The sequence below is a fragment of the Accipiter gentilis genome, chromosome 2 (assembly GCF_929443795.1).
Source record: "Accipiter gentilis chromosome 2, bAccGen1.1, whole genome shotgun sequence".
In the NCBI taxonomy this organism is placed as follows: Eukaryota; Metazoa; Chordata; class Aves; order Accipitriformes; family Accipitridae; genus Astur; species Astur gentilis.
Window position 1 is genome coordinate 40,148,506 of NC_064881.1, and position 22,363 is coordinate 40,170,868.

The window sequence follows — 22,363 nt, forward strand, 5'->3', positions numbered from 1 at the left end:
ACATACAACCTACACAAGGCAGAAGCTACTAAGGCTGAGATCTGTAGATCTAATCTGCTTCAGGCTCTCCTGAAGGTCTCTCTAAGCCCATATTTCATCTAATTTATGCAGGTCAGTATAGCAGTTTCCAACCCTACCTGCTGTGGGGAACTGGTGTTTTCCAGGATGGCATTTCTACAGCTGCAGCCTAATGTGGGGCCCCTCCTTCCCCCCCAGTCCCATTGACCTGATATAGCAGACAGTTCCTCATACAGTATCAGTTCTTATATATTGAGGAAAAAAAGAGAGCTACATATCTTACATATCACGACCCTGTCTGTTAACATTTTTATAGCTCAGTACCCAATTCCCCATCTTCCTCCCTGTCTTCCCAGATTGTCCTGGCCAAATTCTCCTCTCAGTTACTTGATGCAAATCAAGCTCTTGTAGCGAGTGGAATTGTTCTGGATGCACACAAGATGAGCTAGACATTGTCACAAAAGTGATCAGGCTGGGTCAGACTAGAAGTCTAGGCTTTTATGCCACTGCTTAAGGAAACGGTGTGAAAGCAGGGCATACATAAATTGATCCTTCTTTGACAGGTTAGGAATGACCCAAGGTTGAAAGCTGCACCTGGGGAACTGTGTTATATGAAAAACTATTTCCTTTTTTTATTTTAAGCACAAAGCCCTACAGCTTCATTGTTCTGCCTTGTGACCTAGTTCCTTTTCCACCTTCTCCAAATCATTCATCGATGTCTAAGGATTCTCTCCACGGTCATCTCTTTTCCAAGCTAAAGAATCACGATCTTTGTAACCTGCCCTCAGAGAACATACTGTGTCTCTGACCAGCTGACTGCCCTTTTCTGTATTCTTTCCAGTCCAGTCCCTTTTCTGGGTCGTGGCAAACAAAAATGCAGGGAGCATTCAAAATACAAGAGCAATACGCAATGATACAGAAACAGTGATCCTTCTTGCGTTGTTCTGAGCTCTTCCTCATAGTTCCTGAAATCCTATTTGCTATAGTGACCACCACCAACCGCACAGTTCCAGAAGACTTCAAAATTACTCTGTTTTCCAGCCCTTTTCTCCACCTTTGCCTTTGGCACCTTCCAGAACTACTCCCTCCACATTCTCTGCATGCTTTGAGCAAATAATTGAGGGCTGAGTTGTTCAACTGTTGATCTGCAAGGGTAAATACCTGTATCCATTCAAAGGCAACAGCTTTCATGAGAAATAATCCACAATAGGATTGCTCAGTCCTAACCTCTGAGAATCTAAGTGAGTCCTTGCCTCAGAGATCATACAGTTTGGATAAAAAGAGAGACACCAGAGAGATGGGACAGGGCACAAGAAGGTAAAGCTTTCTCAGCCAGGACAGCAGAGAAAGTTGGCACCAGAACCAGACACAGTATCCTTAACAAACCCAGAAACTCAGTATTCATTGCACTGAACAGTAGCCCTCCAACAGCTCTACTACCTCTGCAAACGAGCTGTAGCACTTTCAGCGTCCAATGGGCTAACCAAGAACTTACAGCGCTATCCAGATACTTAGGTCTGCACTCACTAGCAAGCCTGCACAGATGACGTTTTGGACAGAAACCTCTCCAGGGTTATCAGCTGGACAACCTGCATCAATCTGCAACTCTGACACCACCTGGCTACAGTGCCTTACTCTGACCTTCTCACTGCTGACCTCCTGCCATAACCCTCAGGACACAGCAATACTGGGAAGCACAAGAGACTGGCTCCAAACAGCTTGCCCTGCCCCTCCAGACTGAGCTGTAAATGAGAAGAATAAAGCTATACAACCTCCTTGGATGTTACCCACCATGCTTGAACATCTTGGGGGGGGGGGGGGGGGGCAGAGAAAAAAAACCCTCTCAGGAAGAATTCTGTTTTAGAATTTCCATTTAAGCATTGAACATGGGATCTTACAACATCACTACAGACTTTGTCAGTACTTGCCAGTAGTATGTTAGGAAATGCATCTAATGTCTAACTCTTGTAATTTGCTCACTTGTCTTCTCTTCTTGGTGGAGAAAGCACTTGAACTTTCAAAGCACCATTCCTTCCCTTTGCCTGTACATCACCACCACCTGACAAGTTTTACCCTTATGATGGGATTCAGTTCCATTGAAACAGCTAATTTATATTAATCCAATGTCTTCCCTGAGCTTCTAAGTCTTCCAAGTATTTTAAAGGGTAAGGCCAAACACTTACGGAATTGTATCTAAACTGGTTGACCTGAAAGTGCTTCCGAGTTTCCAGGTACACTCTTACCCTACATCCAAATTTCACCTAAGGGAATTGCAGTGATACACCAAGTGTGTACTGTATCTTGATTCCTGCCTCATATGGGTTCATTTCTAAAAGCAGAGAGGGAAAATGACCACGTAACCCGCAATCACATCCATCCCCACCCAATCTGATATACTCAAACAGACCTGAGTGCAGTGACATTCTTTGTTGCCACAGCTTCATTTTGGGGTCTTCAGTTCCCACAGTGGAATGCACCTTCTGAACTTCAGCTCACAGCCTCCCTATACCATGCCCAATGAGCATAGTGTACCTATTCAAAATGAGAACTTGCAGTCTAAAACACACTCCTGGCCTTAGCTACATTACTCCTTTGGAGAGGGATCATTGACTATCTATCTTGTTAAAGACAGATGCAATGAACTGTGACTTTTTCAAACGTAGCAAGCTAGACAGGAAAGCTCTAAGCAGTGGTTCAAGGCAGAGGACCACACACTGCCACCAAGCTGTATGCACACTGGGGGGGGCTGGGAGGGTGGTCGTGGTGTGTCAAGAAGGGAAGCCCCATCTTCTGTAGTTATGCTGTTGCTGCGCAAGAAAGAAGGGTATAGATGTTACAGCTCGACAAGAAGGCTGCCACACAAATGTGGATCAGAGAAGACCCATGTTCCAGTCTGGAATCCTGTAATTGCTGATGCATTTTTGCAATAAATGGTCACTAAATAACATACAGAACCGGTACCAAGACCAAAGGCTGGAGTTCAGGTCTTACTCCTCTCTGCCCTGTGTGCACCTCCACCATTGGTCTTATCCATCTCCTCTGCTATGACCCGATGTGACAGTTTCAACTGGAGAAGTAGATGAGTATCTCAGCCCTCCTTCCGAGCCATGTGTCTGAGTCCCTCAAGCTAAGGAGTGGTTGGAAACTGTTGAAGAAAACACAAGCACTGATGGAAGCACATGCTATTTTTGAATGACAGGGTTTGTTACCTCTTTGCTCCACAGGCAATTAAGTGTGCTGAAAACCCATCTGTTAGATCACATTCCCTGGAAACTTAATGTAGAGACATCGTCTGCGCCTGGAGTGGGTGTAGGAATAAGACAAAGTTGAATAACTGAATACCTGTCAAAAGAGTTGTACTTTTGGGCACACCCTGAAACAGCATGATAGGTGCCTACATTGAAACCTGCTTCAAAGCTGTCCCTTGGATGGTCCTTAACTCCTGGCATAGCACATCTATGACCTCACCATATCTCAAGTCTCTAAGGAAACACAGGGCAGCATTCAATATCCGTTGGAGTTGGCTAGGCACTGAAGGCTTTCCACCCAGGTATATCAGATTACTGAAATTCAGAGGATCGCTTTGAGAGAAGTTGGCTACAAGCTGCAAATAACTTCAGTCTCGCGGCAGTTAACCCTGATGCCGCACCCCAGAATGCCCTAACCTCCTTCAACCCTCTTGTCCCCTTGAGGATTACCAAGGGGTAAGGCCAGAGTCATTGTCATTTTGTCAGCAAGGCTCCAACTCATAGTAAAAAAAATATTCTCCCATAGGTAGATCCAGGGTCTCAATAGCATGAGCCCACTACAGAAGAGCCATAGGACTGTAGAATTTTATGTAAACTTTCAGGAGGAGACCAGCAACAAAGATATGTATGCACTTTCCAAAGCCTATACGCAGCAGGAATGGCGTTAGACCAAACTTCATTAAACACTTACTATGAAAGAACTCCATGATATAATTAGCACTTTTTTCCTCAGGAATCTCAAAGACACTGCAGGTCAGAGCTGCAGGGGATCCAACAGAACTCTGTGGGATTACCTGCATGCATACATTATCTGGTGGGTGCTGTCAGTCTCTCACTTTCCTGTGCAATAAACACTGGGGGGAAGAAATCACCATTTCTCTCTTCCCCTTTACCTCTGCTGCACAAGAGCAAAAAGAAGAAAGAATTTTGAGATCACTGTTGCAGAGATCAAAAGCCTTTTTCTACTGCCTCTGACCTAGTTCTTTCATTCTTACTAAAGGGGAAAAAAAAACCAAAAAAAAACTTAAAGGAACATTGTCAAAACTGTTAGGTCTAAAAATAGACTTACCTTGGCAGTGCTCCCATCTAGATGGGCTCATATCAAGGAGTGCAAACCCACTTTCCCCATACACACACCAATCCTTTCATCAATCAGGAAGCACTGGTACTCCACAGCCCAAAGGACATCCCAGTCCACATAATCTCTTTTGGGATGCTCAGGTATGAATTACATATAACTGGCAAGGAACTGTAGTATCCTCCATATTCCTATTTCATACTTGCAAATCCATCGCCGCCAGCTATCCCAGCAAAAAAATTGGGATATCTTCCTTAAGTAAACCATTGGACATCTGTTGCCATAACTAAACTCCAGTACTCCATGCTAAGACAGCACTAAAATAATCAAATTTGAGGAAGACTTCAACAGTTTGTTAGATAAAATGAAATCAGAATTTTTTCAAAGATTCTCCATGAACTAGAAGTTACAAAATATTTTCACTTCAGCCACACAGAGCATTTCTGAAAGGAGAAACAAAGAGTCTCTGGGTACATGGCTGAGACTAACAAATGGGCAGTTTCCAGAGAACAATAGCCGTAGCGGAACTGGTGGGGCAGCGGATGTTGGCTCTGGCCAGGAACTCCCATGCTCCAGGATCCGTGGTTCCCTTGTGCCCCAGGGACCTCTCCACTCCCTGCTAACTGCATGCCAGAGCCAGCCACTTGCAAGTTCGCACAAGAAGCCAGTTAGCCCAGCCATCTAGAAGCCTTGCTACACTATAAAAAGGTCTGAAGACCCAGGAAGCCCATCCTAGCCAAGCTCCCAGCCTACTACCACAGAGACTGGAAGGCCAGACAACCTCAGCTTAACCCGGGTTTTCAGGGCTTTCCTTATTTCCAAGCTTCCAGAGCTGACGTACAGCAGGTTATGCTGTCAAGATCCCAAGCAGCAAACCCGGAAAATGTTTTTCCAACGAAAACAAACAAATCAAACTAGGAAAAAAAAAAAAAAAGTAGTCTGCGTTTCCTGAGTCCAAGACATTTTGAGTTCAGCAAATTGGCATTCTTCTACAAAACTATCAATTTAGAAGATTCAGTACCAACTTTACTTTTGACTAGAGTATGATGGGCACACTGTGGTGATCAGAGCCATGAGGGACAAGTAACCTCTCAGCTTCCCAAACAGAAGCTGTAATGCCACGTTACCCTCCAAAAGTTGCAGTTCATGAAAAGAATATGGGTCACACCCAGGGCTCCAATACTGCAGAAGATGCATTAAGATAAAAGCATGCTTTTAAGTACAGTCACACAAAGAAACATAGTTCCAACAGAAAATGATGGATAAGAAAAGGCCTTAAATGTGCATTCACTACATCTACACAAAGTAGTCATAGCTGCATGGCTACTTGTGCTGAAGAAGTAGTCATCTTGCTGTGCTAGTGTGAGGGTAATAGAATTATGCAAACGCAAGAAAGTTGAGGGAGAAAAACCCAAAATGTGAGGAAAGCAGAACATACAAGAAAGCCTGTTCTGAGAGACCATCGCAGGGATGCATCCCCTGGGCAAAGGAAATGGGAAGAAGGAGTTAAAGAAAAAAATCCCATCTCAGGAGAAGGGAAAGGCACTGCTTCCCAAAGCTTTAGCAGAGCTTTCCTTCATTAATATTTACAGAGCTTTTACAGATTCTCAGATGGAAGGCACTGCAGATATGACAGGAATTATTACAGACCTGAAAAGAGCTAGCAAAACGACTGAGAAGGACTTCAAGTAAATAAAGGAGGATGACATTAGAGAGCACACTGAAATAGGGGTTGCTGCTGGCATACAAACCATCTGGTGCATGGCAGTCCATTTCATTTACTTACTTACCCACTACCGGGCACACATGCCCAGTTTACATTGCTAAGTTTTTGCCACTGAAGCAGCAATGCTTTTATTCAGGACCACTACCTTCCTTCTTTACATCATTACAGTCTTCAAAACTGCCACTCAGTAGAGCAGCCTGCACACAACACATCTGTCTGACTCAGGGAGAGGCTTAGAGCTTAGGATGGACAACTTTAGATGTACACAGGCACCTCTACGACAGTGATTTTGTTTACCTTTATTTGGATTTGCCTAGGAAGTTGTTTTTCCGGGATGTTAAGCTGCCTACTGCCTTCAGTGAGCCCAAGTTTTTGCTGGACTATCATCTGTGCTGCCCACTTTGGTACTCGGCAAAAGACAGCTTTCAGCATGATTTTCAGCAATAAAGCAAGTGGTCTCTGATGGAACTGTAGATCTCAGCCTATCTGAGAAACAAAGCTGAAGGCGGTCTCAAGATAAGCACCCCAAGAAAACCCAATACACCTCAACAGAAGCATAGGAGAGGGGTCAGTCAGATGGCTGGTTTTCACACTGTGGACTTCTGAAACTTTCCCAAGGGCACAGAAGAAAGCAAGATGGGACACAAACCCCAGGGATTCTCAACGCTTTGCTCTAAAGCGCTAGAAAAGCGAGTGAATTTTGGAAGCGGACAGCAGGAAAGTGGATTTGCCTCTTCCCATACACCTCGTCACATCTCTCCTCCAGCTTCCCAAAAGCCCCACGGAAAGGGAAGACGCAGCCAACGTCAGACTGCCGCAGGAGCCCAGCATCTATTGGAAGACCCCAACAAAGCGTCCACCTTTCCAGCTCTTGGTAGGCACCACCTCAATTACCGGGAACTTAACGAACCCCTCACAGCTCCCGCCTCCCCGGGAGCCGGGCACCTCGGCCCACGGGCTTGGGCATCTCCTAGGGGGGAAGGAGAGGCCGAGCGCGCCCCGGCGCCGACAGCTCTGCGCCCACGCCGGAGGACGGCGGGGGGCTGCTGGAGCTTCGTGGGCACCACGGCTTCAGGCACATGGGGGTTCGGGGCGGCTCCGAGGGACGGCGGCGCCTCGGCTCCGCCGGGAGACCGGCGGCGGGGCGGGGAAGACGCCCGGCGGGCTGAGCGGGGCCGCCGGGGCCACCTCGGAGGGAGGCGGCGCAGGTCTGCCGCCCCTGCCGGGAGAGGCGGCACCTCCGGGCCCGCCGGGAAGTTGCCGGACTGAAGCCTCCGGTCTGCCGCAGGCTCCGCGGGCAGCCCCCGCTGCCTCCCCCGCCGCCGCCGGCCCCCACGGGCGGGCGGCCCTCCCGCGGGCGGCCGCGGCCCGACCCCACGCCACCTGGCCCGGGGGCAGGCGCGGCGCCTGAGGGGCGGCCGAGCCCAGGGGCGCGGGAGGCGGCCGGGCGCCCCGCGGGCGAGCCCGGTGCGGCGGGCGGCAGAGCAGCCCCGCCGCCTCCGCCGCCGCCTCAGGCCCTGCCGGCGGCCACTGCCCCCCCCCCCCCTCTCCCGCCGAGCCGAGCCGAGCCGGGCCGAGTCGGGCCGGGCCGGGGCGGCCCCGGCGCGGCGCAGGTGAGTGCCCGGGGGAGGAGACAGGGGAGGGACCCCGGGGGCGGCGGGCAGGGGACGCGGAGCCCTTACCTTCCACCGCCATCCTCCCGGCCTCGCATAGTGCGCCGGCCGCCGACCCGGCCCCGGCGGCGCTGCCCCGGCCGCCCCCCCGCCCGCGCGCGGGCTCCGCTCATCTGCAGCCGCGGCGATCAACCTGCAGCGCTCCCGCTGACAGGCGGGCGGGGCCGGGCGCCCGGCCCCGCGGCACCCTGGGAAACGTAGTCCCGGCCGGCCTCCCCCAGGCCCGCCGTCCCCGGCGGGGGGGCCCGCTGGACGCCCGGCCGAGCCGCCGGCGTCCCCCCCCTCCCCCGCCGCCGGAGAGGCCCAGCCCCGCCAGGCCTTTGCGGTGGCCTCGGCGGCGGCGGACGCCTCCGCGCGTACCTGCCGAGCAGGGAGAGCAGCGCGGGGGGGCGGCGGCCGGTGGCGTCGGTTGGGCTGCGGGAGGCTGGCGGGAGGGCGGCCACCACGAGGTGTGGCGAGAGGGGGCTCGGCGGGCAGCCTGCCGACGGAGAGCGTCGTTTCACGGGCGCGCTGGGATGTTTCTGTCGTGGTAGTTCAGTCGCTGCGACTTCCAGCCTGACGGCTCCAGGGGAATGAGGCGTCAGCCCGTTCCGTCCCCGTCCCGTCCCGCCGCTCTCCCCAGCGCGGCCGGAGGAGGAGGTTTTCCACAGGGAAGGAGAAAGGCGGGCGAGGAGCATCGGGAACTTGCCGTCAGCGGCTCACCCCGGAGGGAGGCCCTCGGTCTTCCTCCTTTCGCCATCTTTACGCTGTCCAACTCTTGACGGGTCGTCCAGAAAAATCCAGAAAATGAAGGCGATTAGGGACGCGGTGACAGAGCCTTTGCTTCAGGTGCTCACGAGTCTTACGCCAAACAACCTGGCACCCTCGAGATCTGTCCTGAAACGTTGGCTGTCTGAAAAACAGCCGTGGGTTTGTACCCTGTTCAGTTTCATTTGGGGATAACAAAAAGGCTTTGAAGATTTTTCTCCTTCAAAAAAGGAGAAAAAAAAAATTTATTTTTTTTTTTTCAAATGTCTCAACAAATACTAACCTACCCAGAAAGAGTCTATGAGTTCCTTCACTCACCGAAGTTATGTCATTACTCAAATCAAGAGGACAACAGCAGAGGCACTGAGTATACAAAGGCAAATACAGATAGAGCGTGAAAACATTTTCACACATTCTTTTTGTTTGTTAGCAGTGGCTACTGCAGGTAATAAGTGTTATACATGAGAGGTTATTTTGGCGAGACAAACCTCCATGAGTTCAAATTAGGGTGCAAGAACATACAATGTGCAAATAAATAAGGTCTTCATAAGCCGCAGGAATGTCAACGTTCTTGAAATATCTAAAGTAATGAAAATGAAACGGGGCCTTCATTATTTATTTTATGAAGGCAAACCAGAGCCTATACAGAGCGGCCTTAAAGCCCAACTCTTTCCTGAAGCCTTCTGTTACCAACTTTGCCCTGAAGACCTCACTTGTTCTTTGCTCTCATATGCATTTGAACTATTAGCCTTTGTGTTGTATATGAGTCAAGATAGGAGCTCCCTGGAGCAGCAGCCTTGTCTTTCACGTGTTTGCAAAGTGGTAGGCATACTCACAGTGCATTATAAGTAATAATGATTGAGAGGATATGCTGGTATTCCCAAGTGCAATACAGTCGCACACCTGATCCCATACGCTGGGAGAAACGGGCTGATATTCACATGCTTTCTGTCGAGAAAATGGGGTGTTCCTAGATTTCACGATTTTCAAATGTATGTAATACACACATAAAACCTTCAGCAGTTTCTTCTCAACATGACTACATAAGCTTTTGTGATTTTGATGACATTTTGTATTAAGCTTATGTATTCAATTAATCATTAATCATTTATTTAATCACTACAGTAATTGGAGGTATGTTAATTACCTGGCTAATGCATATGTGAAGCAGTGCTTTCTTGGTTAGAATGAGTGGGAAGCCATAGAGTGAATAAATCAAGGCTCAGAGTTCAAGTGGCGTGGACATGGAGAGCTGGAGTCCTATCCCCATTAGTATGCTGAATTTCTGACTGGCAGCTACGTTTCAGCTGTGGGCCTCGAGGACATCCCCTGCGAGTACAATTTTACTAAGGCCTTTAAACAGCCCTGTAGTATTTAATTATGACTTTGTGCCTGCTGAAGAACAGCAAAATTATGGCTGTGACTAGATAGCAAATAGGGCATGACAGATGTTAAAAGGTGTAGTGTTTGATACCTAATGTTACATGATAGCTAGTGAAACCTAGTATTTAACAGTATCTAAGAACATCAGAAACTTCTCAAATTCTGGTCAAGATTAGGCAAATTGTAATTTAATGTATGTCACTCATTAGAGAAAAGAGGCTGTAAATTGATTCAATTAATCCGTGGTAAAGTACAATCTGTTTTGAGCAGAGCTTTCAAAAACATCAGTGAGAGTGAGCTAACTTTCAAAAAACACCCTGCTAAATTATAGAGTAGAAAAAGACCAGCTTTCTCTGCTCAAAAAGAGCTATCTCATCACGCTTCCTTGCTTTCTTGCTTCTCTTTTTACCTTGCCTCTCTCCAGACAGGTTTCTTCTAAACTTTCTCTTAAAAGTGTAGCGAAGTCCCTTTAAACAGACTCAGTTTGTCACAGCCAAAGTCAATTTGCTGTGTACTTTGCCCTAGGTCACCAGATGAAATAAGCAGTACTGACCAGAGGCTCCTTAGCCATTCGAATTATTTCTAGGTAGGACTGCTGCCAGCTAACATCAGATGAAAGTACATCCATCAACAGGATTGCTCTACTAGAAGAGTTCTGAAGACTAAACAAGATGTTAGGCTTGTATACTTCACTACACTATCACCTGTCATCATTTTTCCCTTTTTATTCCCCTTTCACCTTACCGAAATCCAACAGTCATTAAGGTTTAAGCATCCCTTTGTGCTCCAAAGTCCTTTCTGTAAAACATGGTGAAATTCTCACTAATCTGATGATCTTGTTAGCAAGGAACTTCTGCTGTATCGTTGTGACCCAGGATTTTCAAACATGTTTAATTATTTTGGGTGCCCAAACACACGCACAGAGCCATCTTTCAGGGACAGTTAAAGAAACATCTGAAAATCATTGACCTCAAGATAGGTGCCAGGTGTCTCTGGCAGTGAACAGCGTCACAGCAATGATTGAACATTTTTGTCTGTGATTCACTCAGGTGAATCGGCCTAAACTGCGATGGTGAAATTAAAACCATTCAAAGTTTGTCATCAAACTCAAGTGTGACAGAAATAGTCCTATCACAGGACCATCCTGCCTGCCTAACAGCTCAGTATCTGGACTCTTCCATTGCCTTGCGTATTGCTGGGAAGGAATACATGGAAATGGCTGTTTTTTCAAAGGTAACTGATGATTAGTGCATTTAGATTGGGGGAAGGTGTGGGAGGAACATGCATAGGACTATACAGATTTGATATTGATGGGGAAGAAGAAGTGGGGTTTTCCACTTCAGTGCCAGTACCAAGGGCTTGGAAGAGGGAAGGGCTGTACGGTGGCACACTCTCAGCACACACCCTAGGCTGCGAGCCACACTCATTTGGTAATGAAAAACAAGGAAGTTTCAGCAGAAATTTTGTGGACACTACAGTGTAGGAGGTAGCTGGAAATTCAGGTGTGGAAGTGGTAAGTAGAGATTTCCCATCGAATTCCCCTCCCTTTGTCAGAGCCAGCCACATGGCTGGAAAAACAGCCTGAGGGATACTGGGTGCCAGATCTGGAGTGAGAGGAGGAGGGTGGGGAGTTTCTATGCATTCTCTTTTTTGCTGTAGGAGGTTGCATTTCCTGAGAAGACCTGCTGAGTCTCACACAAATACCTGAAAGGCACGGGGAGAAAATGCTAGGTGCGTTGCTGATTTTTTTTTCCAATATCCAACTTCATGTTATTAATGTTCTGCAGGGTTTCAATATTAAAAGAAATAGGTGCTGTATAACTCAACTAAGCATATACTGAGAAAAGGGGAGAAACCGAGTTTAGGTATAAGTCCCATGGTCTGATCCATAGAAACAGATTCTTACGCTTGTGTGGATCCAGTCTGACCATCACCAAATGAACCAAGGTATGCTATGTATTAAACACTGATATTCAGAAGCGGTTTTCTGGGGTCTGAAAATGACTTCAGAAGAGCTATTAGGCAAGGAGGCTGTCGTCTGCCCAGAAATAGAGTAAATATGTTTAAAATACATGTAATATGATTTTAATGGTGTCATTAAAGCACTGAAAAGCAGGTTTTGATAGGGTAGTAGTGTAATTGCATAATTAATATTCTTTGTCTATACTATTGGTGAAATATACTTTGCATATTGTTTATCTTACACACCTATATTCCCTTATTGTCAAAACTATTTTGCATGATAATCCATAATACTACAGGAAGTGCATTTGGGGGTCTGTAGGAGACCCAGAAAAGATCCTACGATGTCTTCAAGGTGTATTTTGTCATTACTGTTGCAATTTCTAGTGTTTTCTCTAATTTTGTCTTTTCAGTAATTGATTATTTTTTTTTAATAAAAAATTATATTCTTAAATAGCCAATGTCCTCTGCTCTTAGTTGCAAGGAAAAAAGATGGAATTTGAGTGTTAAAATACTTGGAAGATCCATATAAATTATTATAGTTTATTTCATATCATAGGAAACCGGGGAAGGGAAGCAGAAGGGTTAATATGATCTGTACATGTCTGAGCCTGACAGCAGTATATACAAATGTCTATCCTATTATAAGTGTGAGGTTAATTCCACTCTCCAGTAACACCTATGTCTTAAGTCATGCACAGAGAGTGGTACTTACTTTTACCATCATCAAATAATCTGATGAGTTGTTTATTTCATTCATTGCTTTGTGGTGAGCTAAAGAGAAATTTTATGCAAATGTGGAAACATGCCACACATTTTACTCCCAAAGCCAGTTTGTGACAACTTGCTCAGCAGGACAATCCAAAATCAGCAGTGGGGCTGCATGCATAGACCACAGCTGTGGCTGCCTCGGACAACAGCTTTTTGAGTCAGGCTTTTCACAGCGGTGCATGGTGGGAGGTTGGGAGAAATCAGGCATAGACTGAAATCAGGCTGGGTATAAGGAAAAACTTTTTCACCGGGCGGACAGTCATGGATTGGAGCAGGTTGGTTGCTCAAAGAGGTTTTGCAGTCACCATCCTTGGCAATTTCCAAGCCCCAACTCGAGGAAGCCCGGAGCAACCTGCTGTGATCTCACACCTGACCCTGCTTGGAGCAGGAGGCTGGGCTAGAGACCTCCCGAGGTCCCTTCACTCTGAATCATCCTGTGATCTTATGAACACTTTCAGCTACTCTGGGCTAGCACTGCTATCTAAAGCAGTGGTTTATGTTCCTGCTCTCAGCTGCTGTCATTAGCCTCAAACAGTCTTCCTTTTTACTGAAAAGTAATCTGGCACAAAGCCTGTTGAGTGTTACCCCCATCAGTTTCCCTGCTCTCATTCACCGGTGACTGCCCAAACACATGTGGTAGCACAAGGAATTGGGCAGTATGAGGTGGGAACAAGCAAGCGAGGGTAGTGTCACCAATGCAGAACTTGGCTGGTTTGGTGGTAGCCTCAGATGAGTTGGTACTGGAGATCTGTGAGCCGTGAGAGAGATTTATGGTTCCTGAAAAATGCTTGGGTCCCCTTTCTGCAGAGAAGAGTAAAACATTGAGTGCCCTCCTTGCTCTTGATTGGAGAGTGTGAATCGCTGAGCCTTACCGCATAAGCATTCCTCATAGAAAATGAAAGAACCATATCTAATAGAGGACGTATATGTAAACAGAGCTAGAGAAACAGTCTACCATAGCAGGTCCATGTGACCAGTTGGCAAACAGTTGGGTAATTTGTTTAAACAATCCTGACTTGTGCTGTTATTTGCTGAACTGCAACTTGATGTGGGCTGGGGAACAATTCAATGCTCTCAATAACCCACAGTCACAGAATCAGTCATTGGGGCTGGAAGGCAGCTCTAGGGATCATCTAGTCCAACCCCCTGCTCAGAGCAGGGGCAACTAGAGCAGGTGGCTCAGGGTCATGTCTAGTCAGGTTTGAGTATTGCCAAGGGTGGAGACTCCACACACTCTCTAGGCAACTTGCTCCAGTGTTAGATCACTCCTCACAGTTTCTTTTTCCATCTAAATGGAATTTCCTGTATTTCAGTTTGTTCCCATTGCCTCGTTTGTTTTCACTGGGCATTGCTGAGAAGAGTCTGGCTCCATATGCTTCACTCACCCCCACCCCCATAGGATATTTATACACATTGATGAGATCCCCCCAAGCCTTTTCTTCTGCAAGCTGAACAGGCCCAGCTCTCTCAGCCTCTCCTTGTACGAGAGATACTCCGACCCCTTAATCATCTTCATGGCCCTTCAGTGGACACACTCCAGTATGTCCATGTTGGCCAGCCTGTCCAGGTTCCTCTGAATGGCAGCACAGCCGTCCAGTATATCAGCCACTCCTCCGAGTTTTGTATTATCAACACACTTGCTGAGGGTGCACACTGTCCCATCATCCCAGTTGGTCATTAATGAAGATGACAGAACAGTATTGGCCCCAGTATCGACCCCTGGGGTATCACTCTACTGTCTGGCTTCCAAATGGACTTTGTGCTGCTGATCACAACCTTTTGAGCCCAGCTTATCAGCCAGTTTTCAATCTACCACGCCAACCACTTATCTAGTCCATACTTCGTCAGTTTTTCTAAGAATGTGTTACTGGACACAGTGTTGAAAGCCAGTCATTTCATGATAGGAGGCTATCAGGTTAGTCAGGCTCGATTTCCCCTGTGTAAATCTGTTTTGAACATGGAATCCATTCCAATAGCATTCCTATCCTAAATATAGGAAATGGTTTCCAGGATTAGTTGCCCCATCACCTTCACAGGGATCAAGGTGAGGCTGACTGACCTGTAGTTCTCCAAATCTTCCTTGCCATTCTTAAAGGTAGGAGTGGCATTTGCTCTATTCCAGTCATCTTCAATTTTTGTTCCAGTCAATCTGACCAAATTACCATGAGCTTTCAAAATTAGTTGAGAGTCATCTTGCAATGGTGTTGGCCAGCTCCCTCAGCACTTGTTAGGTGCAACCCATCAGGTCCTGTGGGTTTACATATGTCCATTTTGTTTAAATGTTCCTTAGCCTGATCCTCATCCACCAAGGGTATGTTTTCCTTGCTCCAGACTTTCCCATTGCTCTCAGGGGCCTAGGATTTCTAAAGGCTGGTCTTACCACTAAAGATGAAGTGAAGAAGGCATTGAGTACCTTGGCTTTTTCCATTTCCTTCGTGACTAGGGCCCCTGCCCCATTCAGCAGCGGGCCCACATTTTCCCTAGGCTTCCTATTGATGTAGAAGCCCTTCTTGTTGCCCTTCAAGTCCTTCACCAGATACATCTCCAGGTGGGCTTTAGCTTTCCTAACACCATCTCTGCATGCTTGGACAGTCTCTCTCTATCCCTCCTGGTTATAACAATTCTATTCTCTGCTGTTTTGAGGATGCTGTGGAGCTAAGTCAGTTCTGTTTATGTAAGGTCTTTATTTTGGTAATGCTACACTGTCTTTTTTACTGGCTGAGCATTCAAACCACTCCTGCTACCCTCACACATTAGACATGGACTGGTATGTGCACAGATGTTTGTATTGTGGAGCCTCAGTGTGCTCCGATTTGGGTAACAAGCATGCAGCTCTTCCTGAGGGGACAGTGACAAACATTTACACTTACACAAAATAGATTTAAATTCATACCTGTAGCTTTTGTTACAGGTGTAAATAACTTCTGAGAAACAAAGTTTCTCATAGCTCTTCTGGGTCTCCCCAGAGAGAAATACATGAACCTGTGCAGTGTGGGACGTGCATCTGTACAGAGCCCATCTAGAACATGATCTATGTATGCACAGTAGGGCTGCTGCAATCCTGAGCATAGTGCACTTACCAGACCATTTAATTTGTACAGTCACAGTGTCCCTATCACACTTGGACAAAATTACTGGGCAAATGCAAAAAAAGCACGTATCTGGGGAATTCCTGATGTACAGAAGCCATGGGGAATCTGGAACATAGAGCTTGGGATCTGACCTTTAACAACAGCGATGTTTGTCACTTACCTCAGTGCCAGTAGGATGAAGCTGTAAGTAATAATCAATACTGTGTAGATTTCAGTGTAATAACATACCTAGTGTGATCCTCCGAATGCCAGAGCTAAAAAAAAAAAGAGATATCTCCTTCTTTAAAATTCTTTTATGTGCTGGATTTGGATGGAAGCAGTTGTGTTATTGCAGATGATAATAATAACTTGATAATGATCAGAGTTGAGAATGTCTTAGCATGATGACCTTTACCTGCTTATGAGTGACTCAGAGCAGTGTTGAAAAATTCAAGTAGTTGGCGGTGATTTGTGAGCATTTATTAAGGCAAATCAGATAATTACATTTAACATCACAGATGGCTTGTATTTTCTAAAGTGCTTTTATTTCAGTGCAATAAGATGACTCAGAAACTCAGTGGGATATTATGACCCTGATTTTTCATTGCCTTACACTTCATAGAGTGAAATTCCCAGTGCAGAAGAGGAGTAGGTCCAGTATTGAAGGATTTGACACTTACTATGCAAACATCAACCGTTATCAGCAATGCAAAGCATCACAGCCCTATCCCTTTTCTTATGCTACTTTTTCTCATCAGTCTTATATTTTGATATCATTCATACAGCATTACTTTATGTTTTCCCTTTGTACTTTGCATGCTTTCACTACCCAGAGGGACAAGGGAATTTATCATGATCCAACAGAACATTAAATTGTCCCTGGCATCCAGGAAGGAGCACCTATTCCACATTCCTAAAAGCCTTCCACGTATTTCTGCGCAGGCTGGTTTGTTTTGCTTTTTAATAGAAAGGGAATTCCATGTGTATTCCAAGCACAAGAATTCGGAGCACTGCTCCATATGGGCAAACATAACGTCTGCTATTTCTTGGCAGAGGAGCAGCAGCATAGGTCTGCTTCCTCTTGGCAGGGAGCAGGAAGGGTAGGATTCATCTCACTGAACTTTATCTATCAAAGCATCAAGCGCTCAATAAGATTACTTTTCCTAGAAGTCACCAAAGGGAGGAAAAGCAGCATTCGTTGAAGCTGCTTGTCATCCTCTCTCCTGACAGCAGCAGTAGCCCAGATGACCAACAAGCTTAAACACGTAACTCATAGGGGACTGGGTTTACAAAGAGAAAAGCTACTCTCGCTGCCTACTTGCTTTATTTTCATTTGCCCTTGAACAGAAATGGTCAGAAATAGCAAGTGGGCACATACTTCTCTAGAGCCTCAGCCTTAAAAATAGGGTTATTTCCTAGGAAGCTTTTTTTGCCATGATTGGAACTCAGGGGAGCTTAAGAGACAGTGCAAAGTACTGCTATTTGCAACAGCATCACAAAACTATAGTATTTCTGCAACGAGACACTGTTGTATGCCAAGAAACACCACTCCGGAAAGAGCATTACCCAGAGAATCTGAAATACATCTCTGCTGGAGTTATGACAAAGAACCAATAGTTTCTCTCGCTGACGTTTTCAGCACCATACAATGATCTCCAGTACAGGCTAACAACAGAGCTTACAGCTAGTATGGACCTCTACCATGTAAGCTAAGGGACTAGAAGCACTGACAGGAGGCAGGGTTGTGAATTACAAATAAACGACGGGATATAAGCATGCAAAGGTTTTATCTATGCAAATGCACAGCTCGAGCTGCTGGCGCAGTGGGCATACATCGGCTGGAATGACAACAACTAATTAACGGTTCTGTCCAGCCACTCTGCTAATCTAATCACTTACTCGGCACTGCTAATCAAATCACTTCAGTAGCTGGAGTGGTGTTTCCTGAATGCCAGCGCTTGCTAAAACTAAGCTAAGCACAAATAAAGTCATTCAGGTGTATTAACTTAAACTAATGATTGCAAATGAAGACAAGCTTTGGGAGTGGCAAGTCCTCAATTCCTACTTTCTTGCACCCACAAAACATCATTCCAGGAAAGTGAATGGAGTTATTTTGGATTAGGTTGGGATGGAAGCAAGGGGAGGATCCGACTGCAATATCTAGCATGGTTCAGTTGACCTAGAGCTCAGGAGAACAGAAATCTCTGTTCACACTGGCTGAAGTGGCTGTATGCAGGTCTTGCTGTCAGGGCCAGGGGTAGGTAACAGGCTGTTGGGGGTAGGTAAAAAACCCAAATAATGCCCTGTGATACTTATTTGCCTGTCCTAGCAGGAGAAAAGACCAGTTTGGAGAACAGCCCGTAACTCCATGCCCAGCTTAGGCATCACTGCTGCCCAGGAGGGAGTGGGGATGTGAGAGGTGTTGGTTTCTGAGGGAGGAAGTGCATCTTTCCCACTGTCACCCAACAGCAGAAGCAACAAGCCCAGCTCGCCGAGGCTCTTCTGAGCTGTGACTCCAGCTCTTTGGCCCCTTTTCATGCTTCCCTGTGGCCAAAGAAGCCTGCTGTCTCTCTCTCTGTCCCCATGGTTTTGTGGAGGTGAACATGGTCTATTTGGGGACAGGGGGAGGAGGTTTCTTCAGTGGAGAATCAATAGTCAGACAGAGGAATGTTAATGAGAGAAGAACATGAAATTCTTCCATTTCCATCTGTATGACCATAAAACCTCCCACAACCCCTTGACATTTTGCTTCCTTAACCCAGCATTTTATGGTAAACCCCAAACCCCATTCCATTGCAAAGTTGGATTGTGCCACCCCAAAGATAAGCACAAAATAAGTTGTAAGTTATTTTGTGCTCACCTTTGCAAGTGGCTTTGCCTGAGCTGCTGAGAAGCCATGGGGAAAAGAAGGGAAGAGGGGAAAAAGAGGGAAATTACGGAAGAGACCAGTGCCAGACAGCATTGCAGGCTGAGTACATTACTTAAGTGCCCTTGCAGACATTATGCAGCTGTACCAAACTGGGTGAAGGCGTCCCCGAGTGCCCTGCTCTGACACTTTGCAACGGAGAAGCTCCGAAACGTGCAGTAAGCTCAGAAATGCAAGTGGTGTTTGTGGCTCTGGTGTGTAGATGTTTCAGCATCAATTCAGCTGTCTAAACACAAGTGTCTGTTGCCCTTTGAGATTCTTTCAGTGACATCTCTGACAGTCCTTGTGGTGGACTTTTCCATCACAGCCTGGCTTCCTACCGAGCAGCAGGAGCTGGTGTGACTGTCCTCTTGGGCCCGGGGCGGAGGCTACACCCAGCGGTTGTGTACTTACCATTTGTTGTCCCAGCTGCATGGAAATGCCTGCCAGGAATAACAGAGACCTGGGAACGGCTCATCCCTCTTCTCCTCAGCCCCATGTGGAAGGTGCTGGTAGCCTTCAGCCTTGTCAGTCTGCGCTCCACGCCGCCTGCATCGCAGAGGAGCGGGAGGCCACGCTCATCCCCAACACCGGGGCAGCGCCGTGCGTTCAGCCCGGTCGTGCACCAGCGAAAGCTGCTGGAGGTCCCGGTGCACGCGGGGACAGTTCTGACCCACGCTCAGCCCCGAGGAATACCTTCTGAGCAGACCAGCAATGAACTGCGGTCAGCCACGGGGATGCTATTGGTTCAACCCACACGACTCAAGGAACTGTAGCTTGAGCTGGTGTGACTGGCGTGACTTGCGAGGGCAGTAAGCAACCGTGCTCTGAGCCTAATGGCTTTCATAGCATTATTTCTCCGAGATAACAAGCAAACGTAGTCTTTTACTTTGTGTCTTACAGGTAAGAAATCTGTGCTTTCTCCTAAGATTCCTACTGTAGGTTATTTTTAAGAACGTAAGTTGTAATGGGTTCTTTAACACACGGGAAGAAAGCATTGCACAATCTTTTAGTTATGCTTTTATTTTTCCATTTTATTTCCTTTTTTCTACTAGTTTGAACGCATCTGTTTTGCAAGCTTATAGCATCAGAAATCTGAGTTATTATGTGACAGAACTACAGATTCCAAATATGACTTTCTCACCCTTTTCCCAAAAAACAGTGAAGAGGAAATAATTTATAATACACAACAGCCTCGTAAGGGTTTTACTGCTTGTCCTTTTTCCTCTCTACTGCTCCTAAAGATCTTTTTCAAAGAGGTTTCTTTTAATTGAGCCTGGAAACCACCCACTTTTAATGAGAACTTATGGACACCTAATTGTCGCCTGCCTCCTTCAGTTCCTCTCATAAGACTGCTTCATTTTTTCCTTTGTGCTCTGAACTGCTCCTCTGTTGCTGCTGCTGTTTGTACTCTTGAGTGAATTCTTAAGTCTTGTTAGCATAAGTTTTAAGTCTTTTATTCTGTATTTCACCTCTGCCTATTCCAGAACTACACTAAAAATCCTTTAGAGCTAAATACTTATTAGCTGCAGAATGTAGACGCAAGCTTCCTACCGCAACATGGATGATGCTTGCTGGTGCTCCTGGTTTACGACAGTGTCTTTTCTTACCTGATTACACTGTATCAGAAAGGCAAAGCAGTACAGGGCAATACCGTGTGAGAAAAGTACTGCAAATCTCACAAATGAGGAAATACGTGATATCTTCCACAAATTAAATCTATCCTTTTGTTGAGAGCCTGCGCAAGGACGTGCCTTTAATAAGGCCTCCAAACGAGCTATCAATACTGCTTTGTGGTGGCCTTCTGCACCCGTGGTGAGTTCACCCCATGTCAGAAGCAAGGAATCTTTCACTGACGGAGGGCTGAATAGGTCTTTCAAAAATGTTTGGCAAGCCAGATCTAAACATGCCTCTTACTGTTACGCCGTAAAAGGGTTTATAGAAAGTCTCCAGTGAAGATATTCCTGCTTTCCTTCAGTTAACAGTTTCTTTCAAAATTCTGCTGATGTTTTCAGGTTCGCTGGGTTGCCTGAAGGTGAGCTTCCAGTGATGCCCCTGCATCGTGCTTTTCTCCCTTAAGAAGTTCAAATCCTGAGACAGTGAATTGTGATCCTTGGTCAAATATTGATTCTCTGAGATTTTCTTCCTGGCTGAAAACAGTAGAAAGAAAAGTGAGCTATAGTAGCAGGTGCAACTTGTGACATTAGTGCTATTTCGGGGCATTCCCTACCAGGAGGAGAGCAGAGCAGCAGTTCAATGGTGCATCAGCTCATGGGCCCGTCATGTCAGCCGTGCTGTGCTGAACCATGTAAATCAGACTGGAAGGGCAGCATATTGGTCACTGTTATCTTCTTAGGAATTCTGTAAGTAATTAAATATTTCCTATTAATTCAAACTAGAGCATGCAATACACACTCCACTGTCAGGTTTTTCTGCTGAAAAGGAGTTGAGGTTTAGCATGAGCCAATTGTACATATTTTGCATATAATTTTAATGGAATAACAAAATAGTGAGTTACTTTTACACTGCACAACTGCATTTGGGGAAAATTCATTTGCAATCTCAAATTAAGGTGCTTAGGATTGTTAGGCCATCTTGTTGCCAGAAAGGCACTTAACTTTTGTTGAATCAGAAGTGATGAAGAATCTCTTTCAAATAATTGCACTAACCATTCCAGTACTCCCGGCAATTACTTGTCACTGTGCAGACACCTAGTGAAGATAAAGACTGGTGAAACAGCTGTCCTGTGTTCAGTTTCTGATGGGCTTTTTATGTCAGTGAAGTTCTGAATTTATGCCTGTAAATTCAAGTTATCTCACTGACCATTAGGTATCTCTGCTCATTTGAATGCTTCTGTTGTTCACAGAACAAAATAATCTGTATGCTGTTTGCATCTATGGCTTGAAGGGTAGTTTCTCTGTTTTTATGTACAACAGTCTTTCAACAGCAATATACTCTCTCTTGGTGTTATTAAGTGTTCTTGCCTCAAATATAGTGGCCTTACTATTATCCCAAAGGACTTCAGTAAGCAGAGCTCTGACTTCATAGTCTGAGGCATGAGGAATCGGAGCTGCAGCAGCACAAAATGAAATAAGGTAGGTGTTGTGCTACTTATGATCCAGGATTTTACTGTTACTGTGGGTTTCTGCAAGGTCTGCCCAGGGCAGGCTTGAGATTCTCTGAAGTGGTGCTGATCTACACCTCAAGCAGAGATAAGTATAAAGTTTCTTTAACAACATGCAAGAAATAAGCCTATGAAATAAACAGTATGCCTGTCATTTTTCTGGCAGTTCTAAACTTTGATACCTGCAAGCTATTCCTCTGTAATGTCAAGATTAGACTCTGGTCCTGCTGGAAAAATTATATTCCTAAGAAAAGATGACTCTCTCCATCTGAAGTGTCATCTAGCAAAGTTTAGCTTCTGTCCTGCTGAGTTGATGCAGTATAAGATGATCTGTGCCTCTACTGCTTGTGCTTCTGTATTCTTTTTGAGTACAGTAATAAAATAGAATAGAATAGAATAAAATAAAATAAAATAAAAATCGTCCAGGCAATATGGGATTTTGGACTAATTATTGGAAAACATGGACACCACTTCTGAGAATTATTCAAACAATTGTCCAAAAAGGCTGTGCAATTAGTTAGATTCAAAATCTTGTCTATGGAGAAAGAGGAAACACACCTTTTATGTAAAGTCAAGAATTTATTGTTTCTTCAATTGAAATCCCAATAAATTCATCCAAGAATCACTCTTGGCCCAGATTTAAGTATTGCAGAAAAA

At 45.8% G+C, this 22,363-nt stretch overlaps 1 protein-coding gene across 5 annotated transcripts in view; it reads right to left on the reverse strand.

Annotated features, from left to right (window-relative positions):
• SAMD12 (sterile alpha motif domain containing 12) overlaps positions 1–8,964 on the reverse strand; it is a 188,882-nt gene extending 179,918 nt beyond the window's left edge. For 3 of the 5 annotated variants that reach the window (XM_049824961.1, XM_049824954.1, XM_049824989.1), the window contains exon 1: positions 8,446–8,964. In XM_049824961.1, coding sequence (XP_049680918.1) covers positions 8,446–8,482 — 37 coding nt within the window. In that variant the 5' untranslated portion in view covers positions 8,483–8,964. The remainder of the gene's footprint in view (positions 1–8,445) is intronic. The other 2 variants (XM_049824971.1, XM_049824980.1) reach the window with 2 other exon arrangements.
• Between the last annotated feature and the right edge of the window lie 13,399 nt (positions 8,965–22,363).